The sequence below is a fragment of the Schistocerca cancellata genome, chromosome 2, assembly GCF_023864275.1.
Source record: "Schistocerca cancellata isolate TAMUIC-IGC-003103 chromosome 2, iqSchCanc2.1, whole genome shotgun sequence".
NCBI lineage: Eukaryota > Metazoa > Arthropoda > Insecta > Orthoptera > Acrididae > Schistocerca > Schistocerca cancellata.
Genome location: NC_064627.1, coordinates 433624323 through 433650210, shown reverse-complemented (window position 1 = coordinate 433650210; position 25888 = coordinate 433624323). Strand labels below are relative to the sequence as shown.

At 40.6% G+C, this 25888-nt stretch overlaps 1 protein-coding gene across 1 annotated transcript in view; it reads right to left on the bottom strand.

Annotated features, from left to right (window-relative positions):
* Positions 1 to 25888, bottom strand: part of LOC126154773 (coiled-coil domain-containing protein 40) — a 241992-nt gene that overhangs the window by 145548 nt on the left and 70556 nt on the right. Inside the window, exon 5 of the mRNA XM_049916184.1 lies at positions 2743 to 2988. Within this exon, the coding sequence (XP_049772141.1) occupies positions 2743 to 2988 (246 nt within the window). The remainder of the gene's footprint in view (positions 1 to 2742; positions 2989 to 25888) is intronic.

Sequence of the window (25888 nt, the reverse complement as noted above, 5' to 3'; positions counted from 1 at the left end):
GATGCAGAGGGACTGCGCCTATTGTGTACAGATTCTGGGGGAATTGGCCACTGTCCGTGAACAGCTGGAAGCTTTGTTGGCTGTGGTTGACAGGCTCCAGGCTTTTGCCCTGGGCCACGGTGACATTGGGATACCTGAGGCAAGTGCTTTGGCACCTGTGGAACCTGTAGCATCGTATGGGATCTCTGATGCCACAGTGCCCTCGGATTCGGATGTCCCCGCCAGTTGACACTTGCTTGATGGTGATTGGCGAACTGTGGCGGGGTCACGAATCCCTGGGCGGAAGGCAAAAGTTGGTGCTGGTCGCAAGGCTGATACCTTATGCCTCCGTAACAGGTTTGAGGTACTACCCACTGCTGAAAGAACTTCTTCTGAGCCAGCAAGGATGGCCTTGCTTATTGCAGCAGTAGCCGGTCTTCCTGAGAGTTCCTGACAAGCACAGAGGGTGGGATTGTTTGTCATTGGGAGCTCCAATGTTAGGTGGGTGATGGAGCCCCTTAGGGATATGGTAGCTGAGGACGGGAAGAAAGCCAATGTGTACTTCATGTGCATACCGGGGGGAGTCATCCTACTTTGGTACAGAGCTGAGTGGAGGATCTGAATCAGAGGCTCTATTTACAAAATTTCAATCAACAAGTTTCTCTTCCAAATGCGAAAATATTTTGTTGACACCCACCTACGTAGGGAGAAATGGTCATCATAATAAAATAAGAGAAATCAGAGCTCAAACAGAAAGATTTAGGTGTTCCTTTTTCCCATGCGCCATTCAAGGGTGGAATGGTAGAGAAGTAGTACGAAAATGGTTTGATGAGCCCTCTGCCCGGCACTTAAGTGTGAATTGCAGAGTAACCAAGTAGATGTAGATGTAGAACTCACAGCAGGAGGAGCTAATGCAGATGACTCTCTTTGAAAAGATCATGGAAGACCCAAAATCTGCAAATTGGCAAGAGACTATCAGGATAAATATATTTTAATTTTTATCTGTGATGGGTTTGGAACAATAGAGTGGATGAAGGAGATGGTATCCAAGATATCTCTATGGGAGGAACAAAGATGCTGATGAAGACAGCAGTGTACCATGAAGATATAAATCTGGGTACCTAAGCTTCTTAAGAATGTTTCTCCTAAGACCATGTTCAAGCAAATATGGGTGCAGAATTGGAAAATGTTGAAGGAGTAGAGGAGGATAGTTAACTGGAAGGTTGCATCTGAATGCCAAACACTTGTGGTGGAAGTCTGAGAGAAATTCTTAAAAATAATGAAAGAGTTGAGGCTAAAACACTCTTTAGGCTTCTCACACCTTACTGTCAGCATGATCAAGAACATCAGAAGTAACAGTGGTGGCAAGCTGGTGGCTCAAATTCTTGCACATAAACCTGCAACACAGTAAGGCGGCAACTGCCATGTTCAGTCACCATCTGGGAAGAGAGGAGGTGGATATGCACTGAACCAGGAACAGTATTTATATGATGGGAGTGTACCAGGCCTCAGAGAAACTGGAGGTATACTGATTTACACTAGGATGGTTAAAAAAAAATCCATGCATTTATGTTAAGAATGGGATTTCATTCACGCAGATGGTGAATTTCAGTTCCAGGGACTTACTCACCTTCAGACTGAAACAGCTTGAGGAAGGAAGAATGAGGGAATCTGTACTAAATTGAATATTTGTTCCACAGAATTTCAAGCTGTGCTTAAGCCTGCTTGGTATTCACCAATTTTGTGATTGAGCTGCTTCTGAACTCCTTAGAGGAGGCATGCTAACAGAATTTTGTAAGTAACTTGAAGAAGGTGGATTCCTCGATAGTTATTTAAATCCAGTTTGTCACCTTTTTTGTGCAGAGGGTAAATGAAGGCATATTTCCAGTGTACGAGAAGTTCAGAACTGAGACATCAGTTTACTTTCCAAAGAATTGTACACAGTATTTTATAAAATTTTGTTGTAGGTGCAACTAAAGTGATTTCTATACATAGTTCTGAGTATCCTTAAAAATAATTAGTGCAAAGCAAAATATAAAAATATAACCACATAAAAGTAATGCAACTGAACTGGATCAGGTGGTATACTATGCTAATGTATTGTATCCTACAATACTTCAGTCTTGATCTGTTACATTAAAATGTAGATCTTGTGTTGATTTTAAAGCTGACCACAGCTAATGCCCCATGCCTAAACCACATAAAACAGCTTCAGCTCACTGTACGACTTCACCATCATCAGGCTGGACCATATAGTGCCAATAACTCACTGTAACCTTTCATGTCATAAACCTTTCTTCTAGTGTTTGACAGACCAATGGCAGTGCTGTTTGCACCATTCTAAATGACATCATCCAACTGTTCTTGTAATATGCTGCTTCTGGCCCTCACAATAACAATGAAAATCAAGACATTTGCCTATGCATGGATTGTTGTGTCCCTCCCAAAAATGCCTGATAACTGTTTCCCACAATATGCTCCTAAGTTGACAGATCACATTAGTTAATTTATTTTATCTACTAGAGAGATGCTTGAGATTGGTGTTTCCATAATCTCCACATTACAGTAACATTGTGAACAATTAACCTTGGACATATAATTTGCATGATATCACCCTCTGACAGAATACCAAAACTTGCAATCCATACAATACTATTCCATACAAATACACTTAATTCTTAATTAAGTTAATAAAAATTGTTGTAATAGAAACAAAATGTCACTTTAATTCAAACACTGTGCAATTATGCTAATCACACTTACCCCAGTCTTGGCAACTAGTTCCTCTAGTTGCTTGTTGAGAAGATCAACAGTTGCCTGTCGCTTGCTGATACTGGATTTGAACTGTGTGAGGCTATTGGCTGCATGCTGGCACTCATCCTCTTCTTGTTGCAACTCACGATTGGCCTCTTCAAGAAGCTGAACACCATGTAGAAGTTCACTATTTTGCTGCTCTACTTCCAGTTCTGCTTGTGTCAGTTGATTTTCTGTTTCCATTAGAGCAAGTTCCTGTATTAAAATATATATGTTTTTTGAAAATTTTTAGTGGCCCAGAAATAATTACCAGCTAGATCAAGTGAATAAAAATCGACAAAGGCTTAAAAAGAAAGTAACAAATTCTTTATTATTTTTGTATTCAAAAATATCTTAAAGGACAGCTATATTTACATTTTTCTCATAGTATCAGAATCCCTGCCATACTACTCATTCTAATAAATGTAATATGGGATCACAGTTATCTCTGAATAACCATGTTGTCTTTTCCCTTCTCTTTGTTTCATTATAGCACTTTCGCATCAATAATACTTGCGATGAACAAAGTATATATACGCACGAGGAATATTACATGAAATGAGCACATGTGATAGGTTGTGAAGTGTAACTTTCTTACCCAGATTATAAAATAATATGTGATACAAAGAATTTGTCTAAATGATTAATGGAAAATCTCATATAAAGATGTGAAACAAATACTAACAAAGAGATAGAGGGGCTGGCCAGTACTTACCTCAGCTCAGTACAGCCGATAGATACACATAAAACAGAACCGAAAATTTACATTCCTAGCTTTCGGAACAAATGTTTGTTCCGAAAGCTAGGAATGTAAAGAATTTGTCTAGCAATTAATATGCAAATATTTCTTGATGCTATAGTTTGTATTTTTTATAACTGACACTTTCAGTTAGTGATTCAAGAATTTTGCTTTATCTCATAATCAGATACTGTAATTCATGAAATCAATGTCTAATGAAAACCAAACTGATTATGGGCTTAAAATGATATCAAATTATTGTATTCATATAGGTGAGTGTTGAAACCTGTGGACAGTGCAAAAGATACACAGTCAAAGACAGTTATTTAATTTGATGGATAAAAAATCTACTCACTAAGTGGCAGCAGAACACCCACATAAAAGACGGTTGTAATTGGCAAGCTTTCGGAGCCAGTGGCTCCTTCTTCAGGCACAAGTATTGAAGCAGAAGAAAGAAGGGCAAAGTAAAAGGACTGAAGAGGTCTAGAAAAAGGGGTTGATTTTGGGAAAGTCACCCAGAACTGCAGGTCAGGGAAGACTTACCATATGGGATGAGAAGGAAAGACTGATTGTTTTCATAGTTATAAAAGTCAAAGAAAAGATAAACATGTATTTATGTCAGTAAAAATAAATATTCATAAAATTTATAGTATCCATACAAGGTGTAAAAATGCCACCAGCTGTCACTGTTGGCATGAACGTAAACTATACGAGCCAATGGTGGCTCGACAACAAACCGGGAGGTGAACCCCGGGAGAGGGAATGAGACTCAATACATGAGTCAATCTACAGGGCAGCAGGGCAGCAGGGAGTCCGAAGACCATACAGAGACAAAGCATGAAAATAAACACAAACTTGACAAATGTGGATGATTATCAATAGCACGCAGAAAACAGAGCATGACATGAGGTGAAGTACTGGTTCACAATAGTTGAAATTAGTGTACGAACTGCTGGGAGAGGTCTATCACTGCCGACATGTAAACACCTGAGTCAGTGGATCTGCCCAACATCATGATCAATTGCCAGTCAGTAGACGTGATGCCATACCAAAGCCTTTAGTGTGATGCATGCAGTGCATGGAGTAGGTGAGCACACAATGCTGGAGGGATGACCAAATGACAGCTTGCTCCTCCATGGCATGCATGTGGACCACCTGGAAAATGTTTAGCCAATCCCGCAGCAGAAAAAAACATACAACAAACTCAATCTCCTCTCACAAGCTCTGGCCAACCTGCCTGGACAGCGGAAATAATTTTCCAGAACATTAGCTCAGCAGTCATGGTAACCGTCAAAGGACACTCCAACAATGACTGCTTGACCAAGGTAGAAACTAGAGCTTTGTATTGCTCTAACTCCACATCAGGATTAGCTGACAACCATGACATTGCATTTGCACTAGCATGTTGGGCAGTGGACCACTCCACAACCAGTTGGTGGTCCAAGCTGATAGATTAGTGGGAGGGCTGAATAAGAAAACCACTCCTTAGTGCCATAAATGATAGCCAGTGCCTCTTTTGCCACCTGTGAGTAGTTATGTCATGCCACAGAAAGCTTATTCGATGCACAAGCAGTGGAGTCTCGGTGCCAACTGGGTTCTGATGGGACAGAATTGCACCAATAAAATGCTAGGAGGCTTTGGTGGCAGGCAGAAAGGAGTCTGTCATTTACATCCACATCCAATAACAGTAGAACACACTGGGGCACTGCTTGCAGGGCATTTCTGACTGCTTCGGAGTCTAAGGAAAGCACTGGAGCCTCCAAAAACTGTCCCGTGACTCACGAACTTTCAAAAACTGTACTCAGGTGGCACATTTTGCAGTGAACTGCACACTTGACCTCTACACGCAGGTAATCTTGTTGAATATGCACCAAATGACAATTGGGCAAAACCACCATATTGCCCATTGAAGAGAAAGAGGTGCTGAAGGAGAGAAACACAAAGAACCTGAAAAACATTGTGAGTGGGAATTACAAAGCTTCAGTTGATGCGTACACACCAAGCCCAATAAAGGCAAAGGTGAGCAGCACTGTGATGTCACTGCACTCAAATCAACAGCATCAACACACTGCAGCTCACCAGAAGGCAAGTCTGTCTGACACACACTACAGCGTGCCAGGGGCTATTTACCTCACGTGCTGAACATCACCATTTTTTAATTTTTGGAAAGTACATCCATTGCCACAGCAGTAAGCTCATGAGATTCAGCAATCTTAGTGAATGCAGCAAAAGAAGAGTGGGACAAAAAAGGTCAATGCCCCAGTTTCTACCTATGGATCAGGTGTTAACTAGAATATCACATTCATAGTTAGCGAGCCTATTAGTAAGCCTGCTTATGAGGCAGCACATTGGGGACACTCAAACAGACACTTGTTGTGCAAAAGCCCCTACATGTCAGCAATCCACAGAACATATGACTATCCACGGCACTTGTGGTACTGCTTAAATTTCAACTGTGATGCCACCACATGAATTTGATGGCCAAAATACAGCATGAATAACTGACAAAGTTTATCAAAGGTAAAAATCAAACAATGGAAAATCCAGAATGGAATGTAACAATATCAAGAAAAGGAAAGTTGCTACTCACTATATAGCAGAGATGTTGACTCGCAGATAGGCACAACAAAAAGATTGTCACAAACAAAGCTTTTAGCCAGTGAGGCCTTCATCAAAAATAGACCACACACACACACACACACACACACACACACACCACTCACTCACTCACTCACTCCCGCAAGTGCAACTCACCCACACATGATTGCAGTCTCCATATGGGTGAGTTGCATTTGCGCCTGTGTGTGTGTGTGTGTGTATGTGTGTGCGTGTGTGTGTGTGTGTGTGTGTGTGTGTGTGTGTGTGTGTGTGTGTGTGTGTGTGGTCTATTTCTGACAAAGGCCTTACTGGCTGAAAGCTTTATTTGTGACAGTCTTTTCGTTGTGCCTATCTGTCTCAGCATCTCTGCTATATGGTGCGTAGCAACTTTTCTTTTCATAATACTGTTTATCAAATGTAAGTTTCTCAGGGTCAGTAGAGGGCTCCAAATTCTGTACAATTCCATACAATCCCACACTGCTGGACAATAACAAGACAGCCTCATCAACTTGACTGACGATACGCTTTACTTGTTGCTTGTACACCAAAACTCATTTTGCAGAGTTAATTACTTCAAGAAATTATAATTAAAGTTAAGCTTTCAAACCACTGTAGAAATAACACCATTGGTCAGAATGATGTCAAATTGCAAATGGAATATTTTTGGAGAAGGGGGAAAACGTATGGCAGAAGAAAAATAATAGTTACAAAATGTAGCAATATATGGCACTGAAAGCATCATAATTTAATAGTGGCTGACTACAAATGACAAATGAATCATACAACAATGCCTAAGGTGTACGTTTAACCCTAAACCAACTGTACTACTCAGTGTGCATGAGTGAACAGGTGTGATACTGTTAGTTACGTAAGCCCATCCACCACGGCAAGGTCATATCACATCAGATGGGGAAAATCGGTTTTTAATTGTCCTGTGGCCAAAAACCACACAAAAAACATCACTCACATCGGTTTTTAATTGGCCTGAGGCCAAAAACTGCATAAAAAGCATCAATTATGTTGGTTTTTAATTGTCCTGAGGCCAAAAATTGCATAAAATGTATCAATCCATAAAAAGCATCAATCCAAATCAAACCAGATTACTAATTTCCGTGTGACTGGTGCAAAGCAAGTTCAATATGCTGTCCACTGTTTTCTGCAACAAATTGAAATTGAGAACCTGCATGCTCTACAACTGATTGAAGAGTTTCCGGGGTCACATTCAGAATGTGTTGCACAATGTATCCGTTCAATGGAGCTAAGTTTGCAGTCAGAACACTGAACACAACACCTTTCAGACAGCCCCACAGCCAGAAGTCACAGGGATTAAGATCAGGTCATTGTGACAGCCAAGCTGTAGGGAAACGGTGGGTGATAATTCTATCATTTCCGAAATGGCACTTCAGCAGCTGCTTAACTGGGTTTGCAATGTGCGAAGGTGCATTATCTTGCATAAAAATGATCTCATTCATGCTGTTGGAGAGCTAGAATGATGTGGTTGCGCAAAAAACACTCATAGCGCTTACCAGTGATGGTATAGGTAACAGGACCGGAAGCACCTGTCTCTTTGAAAAAATATGGCCCTATGATAAATGCTACTGTAAACCCGCATCACATAGTGACCTTTTCAGGATGAAGTGGTACTGGTTGATTTGCATGTGGATTTTCCATTGCCCATATTCACCAATTCCTTGTACTGACATATGCTGTCACATGGAAGTGGGCTTCGTCTGTCCACAAAACCTTCCATGGCCCATAATTGTCCACTTACACATGAGCAAGAAATACTAAAGCAAAGGTCTTTCTTGCCGGCAAGTCATCAGGAAGTACCTCATGCACATGGGTATTTTTGAATGGATAGCAAAGAAGGATGTTTCGTAGGATTTTACGGTTCAGAAAGCTGGACGCTTAGAAAGAATGAAAGAGAAAAACTGAATTTTTTCGAAAGAAAAGTAATGAGAAAAATCTGGGAATCTGTGTTGGAGAATGGTGTATGGAGAATTCGAAAGAACAATGAAATTTATCAGTTAATGAAGTAACCCATTTTCATCCAGAAATTAAAAAGTAGGAGACTGCAATGGGCTGGACATGTGGCTAGAATGGAAACAATAGAATCACCAAGAAACCATTTGAAGGAACTCTCCAGGCAACAAGATCATTGGGCCGACCCAGTACAAGGTGAAAAGATGACAAAGAGAAGGACATTGCAGCATTAGGAATTCTCATAGGGTAGAGAGAGACTGCGAGAGATAGAGACTGCAATGGGCTGGACATGTGGCTAGAATGGAAACAACAGAATCACCAAGAAACCATTTGAAGGAACTCTCCAGGCAACAAGATCATTGGGCCGACCCAGTACAAGGTGAAAAGATGACAAAGAGAAGGACATTGCAGCATTAGGAATTCTCATAGGGTAGAGAGAGACTGCGAGAGATAGAAGGTGGTGGAAGCAGATCATTGATGCAGCACGTGGTTCACAGGGCCTGAGAGAGAGAGAGAGAGAGAGAGAGAGAGAGAGAGACAGAGAGAGAGACATACAGCACCATCTATAGATCAATTTCCACACTATTTGTTTTCTTCTGCCACACGTTTTCCCCCTTCTCCAACAATATTCTGTTGAAATTTGACGTCATTCTGACCAGTGGTGTTTTGAAAGCTTAACTTTAATTTTAATCACCCTGTACATATAATTTGATGTGCTATACAGTGTATTTCTATAAGAGCATGCAAGAATGTAACAGGACATAGAGAATGCTCTACTGGACAATTTGAGGTAGAGAACCTGTGGTTGGGGAAGACAGCTGGAGATATGGAAGTAAACTTGTCTACCACTTTGTCTTGCATTGCTGTTTTCCAGTTTATTTACAACTAACATGCAAACAACTGTACACATATTGTGCTGTTTATTTACATGTACATCCTTTATTTCCTGCGAGGAAACAAGAAGGACAAGCCTGATTATTAGGAAGTCATGATGCAGGTTTTGTTTACTTTACTTGCTCATTTATTTATTTATTTGTCATATCCAAGACATCACTTTTACAAAATCTATAAGATTACAATAAAGATAAAACATAAAACATAAAGCAATACAGTACATGGATGTGAGAGAAGTGAAGATCAAATAAAGTAAAATACAAAAACACAGAAAACAAAGTTCATTCAAAAGAGCTGGTATGATTCTGTCTGGGATTACAATCTTTACATCCCATGCAAAGCCCAGTACATCACAGTTTGAACGGCCTTGTCATTTGCTGTTAGTAGGTCCTGTATTGTGCAGGTTCAACCAGTTTCCTGCAGACTAGTAAATGTTGTGGATCTTGCAGTTCTTTACTTCCAAGGAGCTTGTCTATATTGGTATAGCATCATTTCTTCAGGTTTACTTTGCAACGTGATACACCCGATCTTAATCTATTCAAGGCTTTTTGGATCATGTATGGAAGTTTGAAGCTGGCTGTAGGTTCTTCCCTGGATCTATTCCCCAGTCTTCCTGGTTCCAAGTTTCGTCACAGTTCTTCTCGTCGAGCTTTATGTGGTAAAGGGATTGGAACAGTCGTTTGTAGAAAACTCGTCCTTGATTTAAGTCTTTTAGGTTGGAGGTGGTGTCCAAACATTGGATGCCTGGGATCTGTTTCTTGTTTTTGTTTCTCAGTTTCTGCAGCTGTTCTCCTGATGTCAGGAGGGGCTATGCCCATAAATTGGTACAGCTGATTTGTACGAGTTGGGTGGAGGCAGCCTGTTACAATGTGTCCTGCCTCATTCAGAGCTATATTTACTTGGTTTGCAAGGGTGGATTTTTGCCATACAGGCACTGAGTACTCCGCAGTGGAGAAATGTGATACTAGTACTGATGTACGGAGAACCATGGGTTGCGCTCCCGAACTACATGTAGGCTTGCGGATGATGTTGCTCCTGGCACTCACTTTCGTGTTTGTGTCCAAACAGTGATCCTTGAAGATGAGAGGCTGGTTGAGTTCGACTCCAAGATATTTTGGTGTGTCGCAATGAGAGAGGCATTGTCCCTCCAGGTTATGTTGTACTTGTCCATACGGTGGCTCTGTTGTACCGCATTTATATTGTCCCATGACAGGACATGCTATGAATCAACAACATACCCACTCATTACTCAGTGCCATTCAGAGATGTACAGTACAATACAATGGAGCAGTACCGGTACAGTTTTGCAGAACTCACTGACATGCACCTTGTGTATGGGGAAGTACGTTGCAATGCTCCCGCTGCTGAAAGGCTGTACAGGGAATGATTTCCTAACAGGCATCATCTATCATGTCAGGTTCTTATTTCTCTTGATCAATGTGTTTACTGGAACGAAGAAACAAGAGACCTGGCAACATGACGACCACTTGCACACTCAATTTTGAAGAGGAAATGCTGGACTGTGTTGCAGTGAACCTCACAACAAGTACTCATTGTATTGCATGTGAAATGAGTATTGCACATACTAGCATGTGGCGAGTATCCACAAACAACAATTACACTGATATCACCAGCAATGAATCCATGCAATGCTTGTGACTGACTTTGACCCAAAGGGTCACATTGTGTCAGTGGTTGCTCCAACAATGGATTGATCAACCAGATTTCTTCCAAATCATACTGTTTACTGATGAGGCCCCATTCAACTGTCATGATATTTTGAACAGCAGGAATAGCCATGTGTGAAATGAGGTAAACCCTCATGCTGTAGTAGGTGCACACCATCAAGCACATTTTGCTTGAATATCTGGGCCAGCATTATAGGCGACCATCTCATTGGGCCATATCTTCTAGCTGGTCATCTGAATGGCCACCTGTACTTGAGGTTCATGCAAAGAGTTCTACCTGAATTGTTGGAGAACGTACCCTTGGCTGTTCATGAGAGGATATGGATACAGCATGATGGTGCACCACCGTACTTCAGTGTATATGTCCACAACCATCTCAAATCTGTGTTTCCTAGTCACTGGATTGGAAGGGAAGGTCCAATTCCATGGCCTACGAGGTTACCTGACCTGAATCCCCTTGATTATTTCCTATGGCGATATCTACAATCACTTGTATATCAGACCCCAGTGTATACAGAGATGGAATTAGTTGTCAGAATGGTAGCTGCCTGTGGTGTGGTTTGAAACACAGGTTGTGTCAGAATCTTGTTTGCCGATGTCATGCTTGCAGCATTGAGATTGATGGCCATCAGTTTCAGCACATTATTTAAGATACAGTACAAATGGTGTGTTCATTGAGTCAGTGATAGTATTTGCAGTTAACTGTAACTGACTTAAATTTAAAAAAAACTACACAGTAATGTGATTTTATTCCTATTACTTCCTTCACATGGTTCCTCTGACCCCAGGTCGCCTATCTCATATTTTTCAGTGGAGCATCCTCTATCTCCTGTTTAATTTTTACATGCTCTTATGGAAACCTCCTGCATACAATGTTAGAACATGTGTGATATTTTTCGTTTTGGTATGATATATTCAATGAAGTAGTTTTTGTAATGCTTATGAAGAGAAACATTCCCAAAAGACCCTCGAAAATAATTGCTTTCATGCTTAGATGACATATTTATTTACAGAACCTCATGTAGAAACAAACAGCTAAAGGCAAAATGACTCACTAAGTCTCTGTGGTCCCTCAAAAAGTCTGTGAAAACATTTCAAAAACAGATTGTGATAGGTGTGGGGATATTACACACATATGTAAAAGCTATATAGCAATTTCTATCCAAGCAGCACTAGTAGTGTTTAAGTAGAGAATTTCAAAAATCAAAAGTTGTATGCTTTCAGATATTTGGAAGTATCACTGTCATCCACTAGCAGATGCACAGTTGATACAAATAACAAAATAGGACAAAGGAAAAGTGCAGTAAAATTGTTGAGAGTATTGCTACATATGGTGCAGAGGCATGGGAGCTGAATAAGAAGAAGAGAGAAAGGCAACTGGCACTGGGAATGGACTTTTGTACAAGAAATTGTAGTATTTTGAATTGATCCATGTAAACAATAACATGATATAGGGAAATTGTGGGAACCAGCAAGAAAATAATTGATGCAACTGAAAGAAAACAGCTATTGTGACTCAGTCTCCAGAAAGCATGAATAACAACAGCAGTCCACAACAAATATGCTAATGTACTCCACACGGGAGAAAGAAGAAAGGATACTAGTACGAAATGGAAGAAAGACATCTATGAGAGAATGACAGTCAGAGGTCTCTAAGATGGAGACTGGCTGAATAGAAAAAGGTGGAAAATAGGAAGCAAGTCATTGTGACACAGTCATAAGTAATACTTGTGATATAATTATGATACCTATTATCAATCTGTATGATACAGATAAACATTTAACACTTTGTAACGGATCTGAGGAAAGAAATGCCATGTCATCTTCACTACAACCTTCAGTTAGAGCACTGTGTTTGATTTTCAGATTATCCACTATGCTTACTGCTGAATATGTAATTGACTGTGACTGCATGTTTTAATATAGTAATATGCAGAGCACTGAATTTTAATATTTATAAGCACTAATTTGATGCAGGCAACATGTTAATAAACAATAAAATAAACTACAACAGGGGACATTCTAAAGTCAGGAAATTCAATTGCTTCAACAAAGAAGATTAATTCTGGGTAGAGGTAGACAGTATATACATAAGAAGGTTACTATGGTGTGAGAAAAGAAGCAAATGAATCAATTACCAAACTATAGAATTATATGAAAGAGACAATTCTGTGAAAGAAGAACAGGGAAAAAAGATTACAAAAAGCAAGTAAATAAACTTGTTAGGAAAGAGAAGTGAAACAGAGTGGAGGCCATAAATAAAACAAATACCAGCAACTGGGGAGGCAAGAAATATAACAAACAATATATGACATGGGACTAGAAACAATAGGGTGAAGACAGCTGATAAAATTTATGTTACAATGAAACACAGCATTTTGCCAGCATTTAAATAAAAACTAAGTTAATAACCTATAAACTGACTCACCCCATGTCATTAAAACATATTGCATTTATGACCTATTGGAAATGTACCTAAAATGAAAATTTCTACGAGAATGAAAATCTACATCTGCAACAAACTACTCACAAACTGCCACAGAGCTGATCAAACTATGTACAATTTGACACATTCCATATCCTTGCGATTCATTCACTTCCAGGATCTACAGAACATGAAATAAATAAATAAACAAATAAATAAATAATATAAAACTTTTCACAGCATAAAGACACAGTTCAGTCTCAAAAAAGAGTTATGCTCTAATACACAATGACAAATAGTTGTGCAGGAATGAGCATTCCTTTTTTTTCCCCTCCAAACCTCAATCAATATCAACCATCTTGCAATCGAAAATACAATGACAACATGTACATTGTTTTCATATAGAACACACTTTGACACAAACAAATTACAGTTGCACATGGGAAACTAACCACAAACAGATATCAAATATGTCTAAATCCTGTACAAAAAAGAGAAACTTCCAGCAGAGCGAAAGGCAAAAAGAAGGAAGTTAATGCAAAAGAAATAGAAGACCCTGTGATGCATCCTAAATTAAATAGTGTACTGAGATATTCAGGCCCTGATGCGGCAGCAGATATTCGAACAATGACAGTCAATGGAGGATCAGTAAGGAGGATTTTTTTTTTTTTTAATTCTGCTGTCTGAAGCATAGAAAATAATTGACATTCCTCCACATTTCCACAAATACACACTTTTGTATATAAGTATAAAAACTGTCAGTCACTTTAACATCTGAGACTCTTAAACTATTTATTTGGAAAAACAGAAAGAAAAAATGAAGAACTGTATGGCACCAATTAGCTGAGCTTCACAAATAGCACAGGAACTTGAGAAGGAATACTCATTTTCTGCTATTTTTAGTGAACTACCAAGAATAATCATACATTAGATAATACCATCAACAATAGGTGGATTAAGCTGTATCATCTCTTCAGTTAATTTGTGTGTGGAAGATCTAATGGAGACAGTGAAGCAAAATTTTACAGTAGGAATAAAAGTACTGCAGAAAAAAGATACAACATTTCATTCGCACATGACATCAACCTTATGGTTGAAAGAAAGAAATAAGGTTTAAAAGGACTGTTACACATGATGAACAAGATGATTATCAAAGGATATGATGTGAAGATACCTTCAAAAAAAGAAAAAAAGCTTCAAGTTGTATATGACACACTGGAATATATGACTCATGTCACTCCTATTGCCAAGAAAGTTCCTTTGACAGGCACATTTAATCATTAGCTTCTACAACCTATATCAAACAGTTAGAGAATTATTGAACATGTTTTATGCTAATATAGTGTAGGGGTTCACTGGATGTCACCCCCAACAACGGTTCAGGACAGTCAAACAGAGGAGACGAGGTAATGGCAGAAGTAAAGCTGTGAGGGCGGAGCGTGATTCGTGCTTAGGTAGCTCAGATGGCAGAGCACTTGCCCGTGAAAGGCAAAGGTCCCGAGTTCAAGTCTCGGTCTGGCACACAGTTTTAATCTGCCAGGAAGTTTCATATCAGCACACACTCTGCTGCAGAGTGAAAAATCTCGTTCTAGAGAGACAGTGGTTTGGACCTGTCTCATGCCCAAGGCATTAATGAGACAGCATTAAATTAACATCCATTTATTGCTGACAGTTTTACAGTGATTCAGTCTCCTTCTTGGTGCACACTGAGTGGTGCATCAGCACAAGGTGCCCTGTTCCCAAGTCAAACAGCATGCAGTTAGACAGATTAGTTTCTCATCCATGGAAGATCTGCCTGGCCCTCCTCTTCAGTCAGTTATCATTGTGATCAGCATGAATAGCAACTTGCAGACTTGAAGCCCCCCCTCCCCCATATCAAGATGTTCCTGAAGCTTTCTTGCACAGTCAGTGGCAATGTGTCCCTTGCTTCTTTGTGATTCGGCACCCCTGAGTGTTATACTCATTACGAAATCACTGCATTCCAGGCAGGCATGCTATGCCTGGATGTCATTCGAAACAGTTCAAAAATTTTATTCTTCACTGTAGTATTATTTTGCTGTGCAACATTCCCCCATTTTTTATTAAATGGGATCTCTTTTTGCCTCTAACTAAAGCTAATTCCACAAAGCATAATCCATTACATGAAATTCCTTAATCTATTACACAAATTCCCAGATGACTTTTTATCCTTTATTTACTAATGTATAGATCCATGAATTGACTTACTCAGTATTATTTCCTGTCAAATTACTAAACCAGGCAACAGGTAAATGATGCAAGAGTCATTCAGTCTTTCGCTTGCAAAAATAGAAATTACATGAATGGTCATGAGAATTGTTACAGTACGGTAGCTGTAAAGATCATACTCATAACATGGTTACTCTGCTTCTCTCAGTACTGCATTGCAATGTCTCATTTGTGGAAATGCGGCCCTTCTGTGATGCCATAAATTTATCTAATGAGTGATATCTGGATTTAAGATATCATTCAAAAATGTCGGGTTCTGAACTGGTAGTATCTCCAACAGCTTCTATGGCCAAAACAGCAAGGGTTGGCTTAATTTAGTCATTGTTGTACCTGCAATCATGGCTGGAACGCAGAGAGGTGTTCTGGCTATCTCATAAACCATACAATTTGTTTTGATGCCACTGTCCCTTACTTTCATCTTAGTAATACTCTGCAACTTCCCCTTACCATTATAATTCAGAATTATAACATCTGGAATGAATACCGAATAAATCCAATGTCTGCCCATTCTCTGAAAATGTGGATAGGGGTTAGTTCTTCCCTAAAAAATGGTTCAAATGGCTCTGAGCACTATTGGACTTAACTTCTGAGGTCATCAGCCCTCTAGAACGTAGAACTACTTAAACCTAACTAACCTAAGGACATCACACACATCCATGCCCGAGGCAGGATTCGAACCTGCGACTGAAGTGGTCGCGCGGTTCCAGACTGTAGCGCCTAGAACCGCACGGCCACCCCAGCCAGCAGTTCTTCCCTCTGACACTCTGTGGCTTCAGATTTCCCCAGGAACAACTGCGTGTCACATGCTTGCATGTCATTCTGGACCATCCTAGTTGAACAGACCATGATATTGTCTTGCTTACAACACCACAGCTCTTCCACGAAAATTAGAGCATAATTTTCCCTGTTTTCCAAGACTTTTAGCTCTTCACTGGTTTGAACAAATACCCATTACTCCCCTCTGGATGTGGTGTGTGATCAGCAATATTACCAAATTCTTCCTAGCTGCCCATGTTGGTACACCACCTGAGAGAAAGGAATTTCTCATCACTTCCTTTCCCACATTCAAAAAATGTGAGTGCCTAAGAAAAACACTACCAAACAACATAACATTGCCAACTCCTAACCTGCCTAGTACAAAACAAGAAACAAACCCTCAAAACACAATAGTATAAACCCCAATGTCCGAGAAAGAACAAGACAAAAAGACATTTCAATGCAAAAGAAACTAAATACTGTTTACCAATTATGAGGTCTTAGTGCCTACAGCATGTTGCTTGTATCCCAATCATTCTTAACTAGTGGCTTCTTGGCCCTCATAGACGCTTAATTCTGTACTACCTGTGGTTATGGAATCTGTGGCAAAGTATCTAATTCTCCACTGATTGGTTTGACTCAGATGACATGAATAATAAATGTCTTCATTGGAAGCTGCACCTTCACATTTATTGGTGATGTCATCTCTGACACATGATAAGGTCTCAGATACTTAGAAACTTCTCTGTTCTGCCCTTCAGTAAAACCTGCTGGGCCATTTGATACAGTGGCAATTTTCCAGTATGTTGGCCAGTGTGTTCCTGACATTCGAGTGCCTTCACATTCATCTGTTAAACCTTCTGTCAGACCTCTCTTACCCATTTCGTGAACTTCTTCATTGATTCTTCATTAGCACATAATTTAGGTTTCTGAACCTTGAAAAGAAATGGCATCCACATACAACCTCATATTGTGAAAGATCTGTACCCATATGTACTTCAGAATTATGCGCAGAGATGATGCATTGAAGTATGACTCTCAAATAATGCTGACTGTTTACATAATGATTCAAAATTTTAGAAATTGTGCAACGAATCCTCTCGGTACATACATTTGCTTGTGGATGGAAGGGACTAGTGTGCAGTTTTCAGATATGAAGCAAACAACACAACTGGCCTGCAATTACAGTATCAGGAATATCAAATGCTAATATCCAATTTTTTGTGAATTTTGGTTTATTATTCTCACAATGTACATAACCTAAATCATTTGATTCAAGTACAAGAGACACAGAATGCACCTAATGGCCAACTATGCCAAATGCTCACTTTGTTTATTCACTGTGTGTTCCAGGTGTGTGCCTGTTAGTGTCTGATAAGTTGTATTACTTTTTATTGAGAAGAATTTTCCTTTGTTATTATACTTCTCTACTGTGGTCATAATAAAACACTTGTTCTTGTTTACCTGTATCTTTATCATTTCTTGTCAAGCATTTCATCATGGGAGATATAGCAGTAATAACACAATTTTGTTATACATTACATACAATTAAAAAACTAACAATTATCCGTTGCTCAAATCATCAATTCATCTTTTATGAATTCTTCTACTGACAGAATCTACTGCAGCCTTGTTTTTAAAATTTCTGGCTTCATATCAAATATGTTTTTGCCCATTAACTTGTTATATACTGGCATCCCAATATACTATGGAGCACACGCATATAATTTCAGCTGATGTGTTGGTAACATAAAATTATTTTTATTTCTCTTGTTAATAAATGTGTGGTTAAAATGATACTCCTCAAATAATTTTTGTCTGCTGAGTAGGAAGATTTTAATTCCATAAAACTATATGAAGGGAACAGTCAGGATTTGCAGCTTCCGAAATAATGGGTGACAAGATCCTGTTTGCTGTGCAGTAAACATTTATCTGATAATTTTCTTCCGCAGTTTCAGAATTCAAGACACACTGTTTGAATTTCCCCACAAAATTATAGCATACTTAATGACCAATTCAAAATAACTATGATATGCTATTTTTTGTGTGCTCATGTTAATAGAATTTGCTATTATTTGCATGTAAAATGCAAAACTGGTTAGCTTATTCAGCAGAAAGTCAATACATATATTCCAGCATAGGTTCTTGTTGACATTTAGTCCTAGGAATTTGGTTGTGACAACTTCTTCCATTAGTTGATTGTTGTATTCTATTTTAAATCCCACACATTTCAAATGTTTGGTTTTGAAATGTACCATACGGCCCAAGCTATTTAACTGGAACCAGTTTTCTAGTGTATACAGAGTGCTTAAAATGGAATTTGGAATTTTCTCTTCATCATCATCTTCAGTGATCACAGAAGTATCATCCGCAAACAGAACTGATGGGGAATTTACCCTTATGGGTAAATCATTTACACAGAAAAGGAATGTGATGGGCCTCAAAATGGAGCCTTTAGGATCACCTTGTGATACTGTACTCTATTTACAATAATAAATCACTGCATTTGAAGTGATTGTTACCTTTTGTTTTCTGTTGTGCAAGTATGATGTAAGGCTATTCAGAGCATTGTCCTTAATCCCATGTTTGTCTTATTTGTAAATAAGCAAGATATAATACATGGAGTCAAATGCTTGTGTAAGATCACAGAAGATACCTGCAATTTTCCTCCCCTGATCCAATGGTTTGCATATCTATTTGATAAAGTTATTCACAACTGCATTTGTCACTGTCCTTATCTGCTACTTGTGCTTTCTGTCACTTTCACAAGCTTTTACCTAATGCTTGCAGAGCTCCAATTTTCCTGCTTAGTGTGTCTGTGTTTGTGTGCTTTTATCCAGGTCTATGCACCACTTTGTAATTAAACATGCTTAGCTTCAATGTTCACTCTGCCAGCCAATTGGAAGGGTCATTTAATCCCAACAGCCACTTGCGGGAAGCATGTACCTTAAACATTTTCTTTATAAATAACAAAGTAGGTATTACCATAACTAACAGCCAGTATTTCTTTCTCTGTTGTGGAATAGTTACATTCTGCCTTGTTCTACTGCCCCAACGCATAAGCCACTGGACTTTCACTATAATCCACAATTTGACTCAAAGCACAACCAACTGCAGTACTGCTTGCATTGCAAGACAGGATGAATTGTTGCTTGAAGTTATGAAATACCAACACAGGACTTGATAAAAATGCTTGTTTTAATTTCTCAAATGCAGCTTGATACTCTGCTGACCATTTGAATTTCATTCCTTTTTTCAATAAACAATTCAAGGGCTCAGCAATTTACACAAAATGCCTCACAAATTTTTTGTAATTTGTTAATTACAGAAGCCTAAAAATGACTGTACCTGTTTCACAGTCTGCGGTAAACAAAGGCATGACATGCTGATATTAGCTATCGATCAGTTCTTACTTTTTCCTGGCTAATTACATGTCCAAGATAGTTTACTTTTGTTTGAGCAAAATGTCACTTATTGACCCTGACTGTTAGACTGCAGTCTTTTAAAAGCTTGTTCCAATCTCTCATATGTTCTTACATATCCTTTGAAAATACAATTAAGTCACCAAGGTAGACCAGAAATTTTTTAGGTTTCAACCACAAAGCCCTCCATCCAAGTGTGTCTGGAATGCAGCCAGTGCATTCTTCAGTCCAAATGACACCCTAAGATACTGGTAATGCCCCATGGTATCTGTTTTTGGCATGTCTTCAAACTACTTCAAGCTGGTGGTAGCCACTCTTGAAATTCATGATTGAGAAGTATCTACATTGACTCAAACTGTTGAAGGTTTCTGTAGTGTTATGGGTGGGATACGCAACAGTGATATTCCTTGCACTGAGATAGCAATAATCACAACAAAAACTATATTTCTTGGTACCATCCAAAAAATTTTTATGCACAGTGATAACAAGTGTTTAACTATCTCACATAGTACAGAAATGATAATGGTAGTTTATGGCTATCGTCATTACTTGACATGTCAGTACAGACTTTCTCTAAGACATTCAAATTGACAACCATCACACCCTTTGGTGGACTAACCTCATCTATGCCAAAATTGTCAAAACTCACAGAAAGCATAAATCTCCCTCTATATTCATAGCACATACTACACTCCTCTGCACCACACAATGTAACTTATCTAATTCCTCATTGTAGTCCAATAGTTCTACCATGCACAATGATTTCCTTGTTAAGCCCATAGCTACATTAACCAAGATCAATTTTCCTGTACCTGCTGCTGTGTTATAATTTAACCTTTAGTGTAATTGTATGCAGTTTAGGTTGCAACACTTCATGACAGGCACACCTTGCAAAATTGTTTCACTAACAGCTCTCTCTCCCCATTAGAGACAAAGTCCCACCAAGTTTGATACTATGCTACAAGAGATGAATTACAGCACATTGTTCATTCACAAAACCACTTCATCCTGAAGTAACGAAGCTACCTGACTCTTCAGAATATCAATGGCTTTATTTTAAGTTGCAGGAAATGTTTCTGGTTGTTGTATAACCTCCATTCTGAATTATGCTATGGAACAAATGAGAACCCAGTAAATGACACTATATCAACAACCAAAAGTCCGCGCCCGGGAGCTGAGTGGTCAGCGCAACAGAATGTCAATCCAAGGGCCTGTTTACGATTCCTGGCTGGGTCAGAGATTTTCTCCGCTCTGGGACTGGGTGCTGTGTTGTCCTAAAATGGCTCTGAGCACTATGGGACTTAACATTTGAGGTCATCAGTACCCTATAACTTAGAACTACTTAAACCTAACTAACCTAAGGACATCACACTCATCCATGCCCGAGGCACGATTCGAACCTGTGACCGTAGCAGCCGCATGGTTTCGGACTGAAGTGCCTAGAACCACTCGGCCACTGTGGCCGGCTGTGTTGTCCTAATCATTATCATTTCATCCCAATCGACACACAAGTCGCCAAAGTGGCATCAAATCAAACGACTTGCACCCGGCAAACTGTCTACCCGACAGGAGGCCCTAGGCACACGACATTTACAATAAGCAAAACACTTACACTAATCCTTTCAGTATATCATGGCACCATGGGACTCAGTGCATTTCTGTGCTTCATGGCTAAACCTCCTAAAAATATCACAAGTTACCAGCACTGCCCCGGCAGAAGATAATTCATGCCCAACTAATCACAATGATGGCACCTAGCTGACCATAATTCCTCCCTACAGTTACACCAGAACTGTAATGGATCTGCATGTTTGTGTGGCCTAAACAGTGTCACTTTTAAGTTTATATGAATGTCCTGCCAACTCAACATGACCTCAAAATATAAGAAAAAAGAAAAATGGCCAACAAAAATGGTCACTCACCACGCCACATAATGACAGATGTAATAATGGCTACCAATGTGCAGGTGTGGTCCCTCTATGCCAATGGCAGCCAATGTAAACACTTCTACCCTGAAACTGTGGAGTTTTACTAGATGTGATCCACTACAAGTGTTCAGAATGGTTGAGTGAAAGGTGGTGGTGAGGACCTGTGTCACGCCCAAGGTGTCAATATGACAGCATTAAATTACCATCCATTCAGTGCTGAGAGTTTTACAGTCTCCTTCTCACTCCAGCATGGTAGCAGCCAGGCTACATCTGCAGCGCAGGAATGTGCTAAGTGGCATGTCAGTGCCCATCATGCAATTTGTAATCCCTGGAGTTGCTGGTGGTCAGGTCCACATGCCAGGTGGAGTGTGACTGAAATGTTCCCACAGCCACAAGTGATTGTGGATGTTTGCTGAAGCCTCAATGCGCCCGTTGATCATAGTTTTCTTGGGCTTGCCCTCAAGAAATCAGCATACAGCCTGATGACAGTTGTCATGATGCTGAATATGCAGAAATCCCAACAGTAACATGGCGGACAGCCCAAGGGGCAGACTCAGTGTACAGTCAGTAAGACAGTACACACACTGCCAAGGAGTGGTGGGGCATGAGGTGCCCTGCTCCCAAATCAAATAGCTTGCACCCCCCCCCCACCTCCCCCTCTCCCCACACACCCCCTCCAGAAGTAGACCCCAAAATGGCAGCAGCTGGCAACACTTCTTTGTATGTCAACCAGTCATCTTGTAACTAACAGAGCTGGCATTCTATCACTATCAGTGATGGAGACAGTATGAGCAATACTCTGACCCCTGAGTGGAAGGAAGGAGAGTTTTATATAGTGGTTGATGACACTATTGCCTGTACAGGTAACTGAATGTGCTTGAGTTTTTAAAGCCTGTCAGTGTTTTATGCTGGACTAATGTTTAGTTTCAGAGCTACAGGGTGTAATTGTATGCAAGATTTGCAGCCTGAAAGGGGTTCTTGCATAATCTTTAGGTTTTATTACTCTGCACTGTTCCATTAATAGAATATCTTTACGCCCCATTTGCAATGATTTCCTGGTGCTGGTCAGGTGTTTCTGAGGCTCTCTATTGCACAGTCTCTGGCAATATGCTCCTTGCTTATTTGTGTTCTGGTGGCCACAAGTGTTTATATTCATTACCCAACCATTGCATACTGTGCTGACATGCTTTGCCTGTATATCATTCCATAGAGCATCAAAATTTTGATCTTGATTTCAATACTACTTTTCTGTGCAACTATATTGTGAAGATATCTGAAGACTGAATAACTCTGCAAATACCAATCTTGACAAAATAAGGTCACTCTGTTCATTCATCAAATATAGAATACAATAAATACCTGTGTGCAGGTTGACGTTTTGTTCCTTGACTTTCAGAAGAGATTCAGTATAGTTACATAATGTCACCTAGTGAAGCAGATATTAACTTACAAAACATGGGATCAGATTTGTAACTGAGTTCGGGACTACCTAGCAGGCAGCACTCAGTGTGTTCTACTTACTGCAAAGGAACCACCAGTGTTGAAACTAGTTTCAGATGTTCTTCACGGGAATATTATATGTCCATTATTATAGACAACATACAAAAATGATTGTATGCTTAATCTCAAAAGCAAATGCCATGGTCAACAAAATCAAAATATTTATGCAAAATTGTCCATCTAGATTGCACTTTATTTCTTCAAATGGCTAACTAATTTTGGCAAAGTGCTATCATACGAAATGCGTTATCTGTTTGAAGAAACAACATGTGTTCTATAAAGTGTAACGGCACAACCGTTTAGGTTAGGGAAAGTTAGTTTTGTGCGATATTTGGAGCACGGGTTACAGCCAGGTGTGAGCCAGATTGCAGTAAGTTACGCATACCAGCAGTTGCGAAGGCAAAACAGAGGTGCACAGCCAAGTGTAAGTAGCTGCCTTTTTCTAACGAGATTCATTGAAGTGTGACAGCTCTCCTGGATGGTGGGGCATGTCACATCACCGGCTACACACAGAGCGGGTGGGGCGCCAGCATTCCATTCCACGCCGGGGCACTGGTTCAACCCTCTGAGGCCAACGCGGGGTATTCAAGTGCGACAGCTCTCTTGGACGGCAGGACGTATCACACCACTGGGCTACACGCAGCAACAGAAGGGGCACCATTGTCCCAGTCCACGGCGGGTCATTGGTTCAAACCTCTGAGGCCAACGTAGGGTCTGCAGCCAGTCAGCGGTGAGCCACTCTTCAGCTCGCTACCGCAGGCAGTCGTCTCAGCTCCCGACACACGCCGGAGACTTCCCACGGTGAGGGCCGTAGATTTGGATGCCGGATAGTGGGCGCTTGTTCGTGGCTGCAATCTCAGCCACACCAATGGGGAGAAGGATGCAGCTGGCCGCCTGTGGCTCACACCGAACAGCGCTGAGTCAGCTGCTGGCGCAGCCATCCTGACATCATCGGAACTCAGCAGGTCGGCCAAGGCCGGCATGACACAGTGTTGCATTGCACAGGCCACTGTGGTGCTTCCTCAGCATTGCAGGGCCCTGTGACCCAGACCAAAGTAAACGGAGCACTGTAGTGGAAGCAAATAAATCGTTGGAAAGTTCTCACTGAGTTGTAATACGGCACCTCCTGGCACCCATCCACTACATTTGGTGTCTTCCTGCTACATTTTGTCATCCTGATATATTCGATGGCAGAAGTTGCCACAACATTTGGTGTCAGAATAGCGGACGTCGTCTGTCCAGTACGACGTTCGAGCCCACTGCCTGCAGTAAAGTCACAAGATGTGGTGAGTGCTGACAAAATTGTTCTTTTAGAGTATTGGACTTGGCTCCTGGCAAGCCACATTTTAGATGTTTTGTGTATGCATATTATTTATTTTGGCAGGAAAAAGGTAGTGTGTTTAGGGCAGTAAGATGTTATTTTTCATGGCATTTGATTACTTTTGTACGGGTTTATGATGACACTGAGTATCATGATAGGGAGCTGTTGGAAGTCAGGTTGTTCTTGTACTTAAATGTTTTGTTTTGGGACTAACTGGGAACGAAAGCAACACAATGGCAGAGTCAAGGATGCGAGGTGTATCAGAACCAGAAGTGGTTCGGATTTTGATGGAAAAGATAGCACAATTGGTAGCGGACAATACACAGTTGAGAAGTGAATTAACATCTAGAAGTGAGCGGGAAACCACATCTGATCAGTCGTTGTTGCGTAGGGTGCAGGAGATTGATCCAGCCACCACAAGTTAAATTATTCTGTTTTCTGGCCAGGCATCTGGAGATGTGCATTCATTTGTGGAGGACTTGGAGACTTCAGCGGTGATGAATGGTTGGTCTGATGAGCAGTTGTTACGTATAGCCAAGATTAGATTAACGGATGCAGCGAAAACATATGTAAGGTGTTCTGAGGCCTTAAGGACGACAGGAAGGGCTTTTACAAAGATACAAGAAACAGAATAGAGCTCAGTACTTTAGGGAGAGGTTAAGTACAATGACAAAGAGACAGGGGGAGACGGTGGAGAAAAAAAAAAGCACTCCATCTTCAGGCCACGAGTGGCGTACCAGGACCATCCGACCGCTGTGTCATCCTTGGTGGAGGGTGCAGATAGGAGGGGCGTGGAGTCAGCACACTGCTCTCCCACTAGTAAGATGGTATTCTTGACTGAAGCCGCTACTATTCGGTCAAGTAGCTCCTCAATTGGCATTGTGAGGCTGAGTGAACCCCGAAAAATGGCAACAGTGCAAGGCGGCCAGGATGGTCACCCATCCAAGTGCTGACCACACCCGACAGCGCTTAACTTCGGTGATCTCACAGGAACCGGTGTATCCACTGTGACAAGGCCGTTGCCAGATTTGCGGACAGGATAAGGGAAATTAATGAGTATACTTATGAGTTGGGTCAGAGCGATGAAGCAAATAGTGTTCTGTTGCAGGAGGCCGAGCGAAGGGCACTTGATGTATTTTTGACAGGGTTACTGGCGCATATTCCACGGAAAGTGCAAGATGGGGCTCCGAGAGATTTGTATTTGGCCATTCAGCTGGCAATTCAATAGAGGAAACAGACGTGGCAACAGGTGTACGCAAGAGACAAACAGTGTTTGCAGCGGGTGTGAAATGTTTCAAGTGTGCTCGTACAGGACATGTGCAGAGGCAATGTACCCAGTTACCAAGGAATAGAGGAAGGGGTGGAAATCAGCAGCATGGAGGATGGAGAAGTGGAGATAGGAGAGGTGGACAAGCGTTAAACAGCAGAGGGGGCCCAAGACCCACCTAAGGGAGCTCCCGTTTAATTTCAATTCTACGAATATGTATGCAGAGATGGAATGTTCAGTGGTAGGATCCATAGGAAATAAAAAGTTTAAGATTTTGTTGGACACAGGGGTGCAAGTGTCAGTGCCTACTAAGAATATAATGGGACGAAGGAAGTTAGACCCACCATG